Source organism: Sturnira hondurensis, unplaced genomic scaffold (genome assembly GCF_014824575.4).
Source record: "Sturnira hondurensis isolate 20B ecotype Veracruz unplaced genomic scaffold, ASM1482457v3 Scaffold0002640, whole genome shotgun sequence".
NCBI lineage: Eukaryota > Metazoa > Chordata > Mammalia > Chiroptera > Phyllostomidae > Sturnira > Sturnira hondurensis.
Window position 1 is genome coordinate 3011260 of NW_028075271.1, and position 8955 is coordinate 3020214.

General features: G+C 51.0%; 1 protein-coding gene across 1 annotated transcript; it reads left to right on the forward strand.

The window, feature by feature from the left end:
- Positions 1 to 444: 444 nt before the first annotated feature.
- RIPPLY3 (ripply transcriptional repressor 3) lies at positions 445 to 8674 on the forward strand. The gene is made up of 4 exons (XM_037040643.1): positions 445 to 643; positions 1741 to 1807; positions 4467 to 4534; positions 7594 to 8674. Exons 1-4 carry the CDS (start codon positions 540 to 542, stop codon positions 7886 to 7888), a joined length of 534 nt encoding a protein of 177 aa, XP_036896538.1. The 5' UTR covers positions 445 to 539; the 3' UTR covers positions 7889 to 8674.
- Positions 8675 to 8955: the final 281 nt, after the last annotated feature.

The following is an 8955-nucleotide window of genomic DNA, read 5'->3' on the forward strand; positions in this document are numbered from 1 at the left end:
ACTGCGCAAAACTCCAAAGGGGTGGGAAGGATCGGCGGACCCTCCCATCTCACACTCCTCCGGACAGGCCCCTCCGCGAGCACCCGCCTCCCACAACCCTCGAAGGAGGGCCCTCGACGGACACGCCCACGGCCCCGCCCCCACGGGTCCTCCTCCCTGTGCTTCGCGTGTCCCTTCCACCAGCTTCCTCGTCACCGCCCCTGGCGACCCTCCCTGGGTTTCCTTTGTCCCCTCCCCACCCTTGCTCCCCGGCTTTCCGAGTCCCCTCCTTGATAGCCACCACTCCACCCCAGTTTCGCAGCGGCTCGCCCTCCTGGAGCTTTTCCTGTTTCTTCCCCCTCTACGGCCTCCCCTGTCCCCTCCCGGAGCATCTCCCGTGCCCTTCCCGCCCCCTCCTGTTTCTCGTGTCCCCTCCCCGCCCCGCCCCCGTTTTTAAACCTGGCGCGGAGCGCGCGGGTTGGTGAGCGCCCTCGCTCGAGCGCTTACAGGCGCCGCCGAATCCCCCGCGCCGCTGGAGGGGTGCTGGCTCCACGGGCACCATGAGACCAGAGACCGCAGCTGGAGCCCTGGAGGCGCGGGGTCGCGTCTGTCACTGCCCCGCGGACGGTGCCCGGAGGCCACCGCCGCCTCGCGAGCCCGAGAGGTGAGGGTGACCCTGCGGCTCCGGTGGGCGCGTCGAGAGGTGCGTGGCGCCTGGTGCTGGGAGCGGAATGCCGGAGGGCTGAGTCCCCGAATGGCGCAGCGACGTAGGGCAAGTTCCTTGGCCAGAGGCGGGGACGCACAGTCGTCTCGGTGCCAGCGCACAGCGGCGGAGGTCCCGGAGGTTTCCGCAAGGAAATGGGCCAACACTTCCGTTGATCTGAAATTCACCCAGCGGGGAACGTTGCTGTCTCCGGGCCTCTCAACGAGCCTTGCAGGAGGATCCCTTCACGCCGACTGTCAGTCTTAGGGACAGTCTTTGCGCCGTTTAAGGCTCAGCGATCGCTGCCCAGGGCTCCAGCCCTTTTCAAAGTAGTCAAGGTTAAGGAAATCGTATAGGCTGGGAAGCGTGGAAGGGGCCGGTTGGCCAGGCAGCCAGAGAGGAGAAATCGAGTCCCCTTTGTGCATTGTACCCAATAGAACTCTGTAGAATCATCGCCGGGGTCAAGATCCTTCATAACTGAGGCAGTGTTGTTGGAATTAGTGAGCGACAAAGTAGCCAGTCGTGGGAGGGAATCTGAATTGAGGAGTCCAGCCAGGCAGGGGGAGAAATTCCTCAACTCATGTGTCCGCTGATAATTGTATCAGCCTTGGGACTTCTCAAAGCCCCGTGAAGGCAGCGAACTGGGAATGTGGCAGGCCGGAAAAACACACATGGCATTGTGTATCCACAGCTGGGGACTCGAGGGGACACTGGGGTGTGCAGTGAGTCTTAGTTTTTAAAAAATATTTTATTTATTTTCAGAGAGGAGAAGGGAGGGAGGAAGGAAGAGAGAGAGAAACATCAATGTGTGGTTTCCTCTGGCACGTCCCCCCGCTGGGACCTGCTCTGCAACCCAGGCATGTGCCCTGGCTGAGAATCAAACCTGCCACCCCCTGGTTCCAAGGCCTGCACTCAATCCACTGAGCCACACCAGCCAGGGCCCCAGTGTCTCCTTTTTCAGGCACACAGTAGAAATGATAAGAATGATAACTCTTATGGCATAATTTTGAAAGACATCAGAGGATGCTGGTGTTCACTCCTGGTCCCTGCCATTCCAGCCCTACACCGTGGAGACCCTGGATCCTGACACCCCGAGATGCTGAGCGCACCAGAACTGGAAGCCAGGTAAGGTGAAGTGTGGGCGTCGTAGGTATCCACCGGTTCAGTCAGAAAATGGCACTGTCTCTGGAATGAAGAGACCAGGAAAAGCCCCGAGCCCGGCCCTGCCTTGGTCATGTAATGCAGATGTGGTCTACACTACGAGCCCGGCGTGTGGTGTCCACCACAGCTGAGGCACAGGAGACTGGGCTCCTGCTTGCTTCTCCTTTCTTGAAAAGCAAAGTCACTCCAGCATAGCTGTTTCACGGACATTATAAGCGATTTCTTCTAGGTTGGGGCTTTTTTTTCCCTCATCCCTTGCAAACCAGCAGGTAGAGAGAAGGAGAAGGCTGCCTGGGTCACCTCGCCGCAGAAGAATGACGTGTGTGTCATCAGCACTGGGCAGGTGCCACAGTGTAAATAAGGGCAGAGGCCAGTCTGGGTGCCCAGAAGACATGGTGAAAAGGCCGCTCCCGCTGTCTGGCCCTTTCTGAAGCACTTTCAACCCTGCCTGCAAGCACATTGGATAACTCCCACTGGCTGAGCAAACACACTCTAGTGGAGGGCTTTGTGGGCGAAGATTAATGGCCACCACTATTCCTTTGTGTCCTGCGGTGGTAACTAAATTGCTTTATACTTGTTGAAGGGATGACTTGCTTTCATGGAATTTACCTTTCCTTGGTAAATTTTAAAATACAAATGGATGGCTCCTCTTTTAAAATGCTAAAGTTAGAGCCCTGGCTGGTGTAGCTCAGTGGACTGAGTGCGGGCCTGTGAACCACACGATCGTGGTTCGATTCCCAGTCAGGGCACATGCCTGGGTGGCAGGCCAGTTCCCGGTTCCTGGCAGGGGATGCACGAGAGGCAACCGTACATTGATATTTCTCTCCCTCTCTCCTTCCCTTCCCCTCTAAAGATAAATAAATAAAATCTTTAAAAAATAAAAGAAAATAAAATGCTGAAGTTAGTTAGACCAGTAAGGACCATGTATTTAATTTACATAACACATGTGGCTTATGGCAGTTATTTGTAATATAATAAATTCAGGTGCAAGAAAGCGGATTTAGATACTTTTTAAAAGTCGTGTGAATAATTTAAAAAATTACATCTTGCATTTAAATTACATTTAAAAATTATTCACACTGATTTAAAGTTTTAATTCAGCTACTATTATTTAAAGAATGAATCAAGTAAATATCAAATTAATAAGAAATGTGATTTTGTAGCCCAAATTATTAAATTCATGCAATGTCTAAATTATGAAAAATAACTGCTTTTGCATTCAAATATAAGTTCTTAAACATAAGAGTTAAACACAGATTTTATTTATTTTTAGAGAGGGGAAAAGAGGGAGAAAAACCCTCAATATTGTGGTTGCCTCCTTCATGCCCTCTGCTGGGGACCTGTTCCGAAACCCAGGCACACGTCCTGACTGGGAATCAAACCCGGGACCCTTTGGCTTGCAGTCTGGTGCTCAATCCACTGAGCCGAACCATCCAGGGTCATAAGATGTTTTTACATTTTTATCTTATTGTTTATGGTATTTCAGTTGTCCCTGCTTTTTCTCTTTGCCCACCTCCACCCAGCTTAAACGCAAGACTAACAAGACCCTTGGAAGAGAGAGTATATAGAAATATACAATTACCCTACTTCCTTTTAAATGTATGTAGAGCCTGTCAGTTGCAAGAATGAAAATACTATAGGATACTTCCTTATGGAAGGCAAGAGGGTGGGTTTCTTATCCCTATTGTGATGAGAAGGCCATTCGTGAGAAAAGTGAAGATTGCAGAAAAATGTTAAACTGTAGTGACTTTCTAGTTGACGGTCTACATGGCATACTGATTGAAGCAGTTGTGTTCTTGGATTTTTTTTGGGGGGGGTGGCGGTTGGGTGTCTCGTGGGCCTGTAGCGCTCGCTGCCCCACTTCCCCCGGGGCCTGTCTTTACCGGTCCCAGGTGGCTGGACGGAGAGGCCTGCGGTGAGCGGCCGCCAGCGCGGTACCGCGCACGGTCTCGGGGAAACCCAGCCGGGTGAGCGCAGCCCCGCGCGGGAAGGGAACACTTGCTCAACAGCGCCCTCTCCCGACAGAGAGGAGAATTCCTCGGCTCCGGAGGCCTTTTGGGCGTTTCCCAAAGGAAAAAATTTTAGGGAAGGCTTCAAAGCCTTGACCTGAGGGGAGCCACTCTCACCCACTGGTCCCTCTAAATCCCCTTGGGAGCTCTTTCCCTCCCCTGCCTGGGGACAGTGAACGACAGCCTAAACCTTTGTTGACCTCTGTTTCATTTCCCTCCTGGCTACTTGCCAGCCCTGCCCAGCAGGCGATTTTCTGAAGATACCGTGGCCTGTGTTCTCCTGGCCCCACCCTCCCGTTCTTCAGGCTGCCCGCCCCTTGGCTTAGACGGAGTCCGAGGCTTGCGTGTCCCTCCCTATTGGATTTAAAACGCGTGGACGAGGGGGCGGGGGGTGGGCACCTGTGGCGGAGTCCCTCACAGTGCCCTGGACGTCCTCGGCAACAGTAAGAGGAAGACGGGCGTACAGAGTTCTGCTAAGGTGTTTAAACCTAAACCTATTCCAAGGTCGCGCTGACGCTAACCAGCGCAGGCCACTTAGACTTCGTTTTTATAAATTTCAGGGTACGACTCCAGAGGCTCCTAGATTGTACGTGTATGTGTGTTTGTCTTTACAGCTGGAACCTGGGGGTGACCAACAAACTTCTGGATCAAAGGGGGCCTTTGGGTTTCAGCATCCTGTAAGGTAACACGACTTCGCAGTAAGAAATTCAGGGTTTCCTCTAACTATAAGCATTAACACACTTTAGCACCTTCAACTGCATACATGTTCAACAAAGTGCAAAATAATTCAGTATTCCCCAACGTTATTTAGTTACTATTATCCCAAGGAACTTCAGGGATATTTAGTGGGACTTTGTTTTTTTCAAGATGATACGGGCAAATATCTTTTTATTTTATTAAATTTATTTATTTACTTATCTTTAGAGGAGAAGGAGAGAGGGAGAGAAACATCAATGTATGGTTGCCTTTTGTGTGTCCCCTGCTGGTAGTTAGCCTGCAAGGAACCGGCCTGCAACCCAGGCATGTGCCCCGACTGGGAATCCAACCGCGATCGCCTGGTTCGCAGGCCCTCGCTCAATCCACTGAGCTACGCCAGCTAGGGCTGGCAAATATCTTTTTAAAGGATGGTGTTACAGTTCTTCCTGGCTTACACCCTTCTCCCACCTCCACTCAACCCCGTTTTGCCCCCTCCCTCAGTCAATCCCCACATCTGTGTCCATGGGTCATGCTTCCGTGGGATTTCTGGACCCTATCCATTCATTTGGGCCTTGTTTGAGTTGCAAGTTGGAATTGCCCTGCCTCTCCTTCATACCTTTTGTGTAATACCTCTTGTTACATGTTGTGTCTTGTGTTAAATTTAGTGCAGTAGGAGTTGCCTACGCATACCTTGGCTGTTCAGTGGCACTTATATTTCCCTCCCAGGATATCTTAGGGTGTTATCTAGCAGGGTGTCCAATGTTTTGGCATCTCTGGGCCACACTGGAAGAAGAGTTGTCTTGGGCCACACATTAAATACATTGCAATGTGTAATCACACACAAATAAATCTCGTCATGTTGTAAGTAAATTTACGATTTTGTGCTGGACCCCGGGTTGGACACTCCTGTGAGGAAAGTAGACCTTTGAATCGGAAGTGCTGCCTGAACAGGGATGGATGGGTGCTCCCCCAAATGTCCTCCATCTTTCTTGGGGGGCTTCTGCGGTCCTGGTGGGAGCAAGCCCCCCACTGCTCTTTCCCCTCACTTCAAGCCTTAGAAGCAGGTGGCGTGGGCTGGGGTTTTTTTATCTGTTTCTCCGTCTCCATCTGCCAGTTTCTTCACCAGAATAAAACCAGTCTGTGCTCCAACTTTTCACTGGAGTATCTTTACCCTGCTTATCCTGGCAGACTGGACGCCATCAAACCCAGGGGTACTAATGGCTGAAGGTGATATCTAGAGCCCTCAGACTGGTCACAGAGTGACTTTTGGACAAGGGAAGCTTTCCTAGGGTCCTTTCTCTCAGTGGTCTCTAGTCCTCGTGGGATCACTGGGGAAGCTTTAAAAATACAGACCGTGGGTGACTCCCTGGGGGGTTCTGAAGTGCGCTTGTTCCCGTGAAAGGCCTCGGGGCCTGTGTTCTATAGGTTCTGCAGGTGATCCAGGATGTGCTTCGGGGTGAGACCCCCACCCTTTTGTGTCTTCCCCTGCACCACCTGCCAGGGCCTGCCACCTGCAGACGCCCTGCTCCTGCTCCCCAATTTTAGATTCGGTGAAAATATGGTGACTGGTGAGGCATGTGTTGCAAACTAAAAAACCGTTTTATCACAGAAACTTTGAAGCATCTACCAAAGTGGAGAGAATAGGATAGGGAGCCCCTCTGTGCCCAGCACCCACCAGCCTTCCTAATCATCACCGTTCTTCTGATCTGATCACCTTTGTCGCCCTCTCCCAACTCTTTTTTAAAAATTGTTGGTAGAATATTTTGAAGCAAATTCCAGACATCCTACCCATTCAAATTCACCTGTAAAGACAGTGGCCTCCCCTTACTTGTGGCTTCACTTTCTGAGGTTTCAGTCTACGCAGAGGTACACAACTTACAACTTTCAAATTGCACATCCTTCCACGAATCATGATGAAATCTCGCCCTTTCCACCTCCTCCCCAGGGGAGCATGAATCACCCCTTTGTCTGGCGGCTCCAGGCTGCAGACACTGCCTGACCGTTAATCACTTCGTAGCCCTCTCCCAGTCAGATCAGCTGTCAGGGTGTCTCCGTGCTTATGTTCCAGCGGCCCTTACTTTACACGATAATGGGCCTGAAGCCATAAATTTTATTACAGCGTGTTGTTTTTTAATTTTTATTTGTTGATTTTAGAGAGAGAAAGGGAGAGAAGAACATGAATTTGTTGTTCCACTTACTTATGCATTCATTGGTTAAATATTTTTTAGATTTTATTTATTTATTTATTTTTAAAGAGGGGAAGGGAGGGAGAAAGAGAGGGAGGGGAACAACCTGTGGTTACTTCTCGCATGCCCCCTACTGGGGACCTGACCTGGCCTGCAACCCAGGCATGTGCCCTGACTGGGAAGTGAATCAGCGACCCTTTGGTTCGCAGGCTCGCACTCAGTCCACTGAGCCACACCAGCCAGGGCTTCTCTTTTTAAATATACAGATATATTTATACTATCAAAAGGTCCCCAGAGTGGGGTCTTTCTCCTTTTCCCTTCCCCTTCACTTTCCCCCTCTCTCTTCCTACTGGATAAATAGTTAGGGCTGCCATTTTCTCCTCCAGACAAGTCAGCTACCCACCCCTGTAGCTTCCCTAGGGCAACGTCCAGAAAGATTAGCTGCTTCTCTTTCAGCCCCGGTTTTCAGAGTGAAGTTTGCTCTAGAGCCCAAAGGGCCACCGCATTCCTGTGCTTGGGGGCTTCACTGGAACAGGACCAGGATGGGTGGGGCCTCCTCCTCCTCACCTCGGAACTCAAGAGTTTCGGTTTCCCCATGCCTTCACGGAAGCACGCCCTTTTTCCTCCGTTGATTTGCTCGCTCAGGTCATAGCTCATGGCTGAACTAGCGTGGGACTCTCCCCAGGCCTCAGCCCCTGCCCGCAGTCGTGTCCCGGTGACGGGCTACAAAACGCTGCGAGCAGCGAAGGCAGAATCAGAGGAGGTTTGGTTTCCCCTGCTTCGAGGGGAAAAGATTGTCTAGGTGGAGCTGAGAACTGTTTCAAGTTGATTAATGCTGGATTTGTTTCTTAACTATTAGACTTTATTTACCCATTTCCAAGCGCCAAGAATACCTGCAGAGTTCTGGGGAGAAAGTGCTGGCCAGTTTCCCGGTGCAAGCCACCATCCACTTCTACGACGACGCGTCAGACTCAGAGGATGCAGAGCCCGAGGAAGACCCCCGGCTGTCCCCCCGGGAGGCGCAGGGCCAGGCGCAGGGCCAGGCGGAGGACGGCCCCGGGGCACCGGGCGGAGACCAGCTGATGCGCCCAGGACAGAGATCTGGAGGATGTGGTAGCTCTCCAGGGGGCGCCGAGTGCTCCTCCTCCAAATAGATGGGGTCCCCAGGGCCAGACGTGCCTCACACGCCCTCTTGGGGACAACTGTGCCTGGACACTTTGCCTTTGCCCTGGGTGTGCGTGGGGCCGGGGCGGCCTTGGCTTTGGCTATCTCTGGCACTCCGAGTATGGCGAGAACTCACAGCGTTCCCTTTCCTGGGGCCCACTCTTCCTCGGGGCACCCCTGCGTACCGCCGGGAGACGGTCCCTGCGCCAGGGGGGCCTTTGCGTCAACACCGGTTCTTAGCCAGCTGGGTGGACTTCCAAAGCGCGGTCCGCTCGGCCACTGCCTCTCTCTTACCCTGAGGTGCATTTTGTCGCTATTTCTGCTTTCGTGTGAAAAGGATATTGTGCAAAGGTTGAGGTGGTTGGGTAGTGGCATTCCGAAAAAATTATTTATGAAAAACAAACAAAACAGTAATTCCTGTAAGAATGACAGAAGTAGAAACGTGGATTTCGGGAGACAGCCCTGGAGAGAGGTTTTCGTGATTGCTGTGTTAGGCCAATGGGTTGAACAGAGAGGAGAGCTCTAATTCTGAGTTGGGGACGACTTGGGGCTTCTTACTTGAATGGAACAACACTGTTTTCAATCCAGTATTGATTGTAGAATTATTTTCAGTTTTGGTCATTGGGCCAAATGAGCATTTTCCTCAAAGTATTTTATTATCTTTCTTACATGTAGTTGTCTTCCTATACACATGTTTTTACTTGAAATAAATATTTTGAAAGAAAAAAATAAAGTTTGACAATCACCTTTTTGTTTAAGACATTTCTAGATTTAATTAGTTCCTACATTACAGTTTTTAAAAGTTTATCAGAATGTTTATATTTAACCCTTAAATGATATTTTTAAGAATGTAGGGAAAAAGCATAAAAAAGAAAACAAAATGGTCTATAAACTCAATGCTCAAATAATCCATTAAAACTTTAAAAATAGGAGGGCCCTAGCTGGGGTGGCTCAGTGGATTGAGCGCCAGACTGCAAAGCAAAGGGTCGTGGGTTTGATTCCCAGTCAGGGCACATGCCTGGGTTGCAGGCCAGGTCCCCTGTGGGGGGCGCATGAG

What these genes read in the sequence shown, in the direction of transcription:
- RIPPLY3 (XM_037040643.1), top strand. Translation starts at nt 540, where the DNA reads ATGAGACCAGAGACCGCAGCTGGAGCCCTGGAGGCGCGGGGTCGCGTC. An exon ending in GCACCAGAACTGGAAGCCAG is followed by an intron (nt 1,808 to 4,466) that starts GTAAGGTGAAGT and finishes TTGTCTTTACAG; the next exon opens with CTGGAACCTGGGGGTGACCA. An exon ending in GGGTTTCAGCATCCTGTAAG is followed by an intron (nt 4,535 to 7,593) that starts GTAACACGACTT and finishes CTTAACTATTAG; the next exon opens with ACTTTATTTACCCATTTCCA.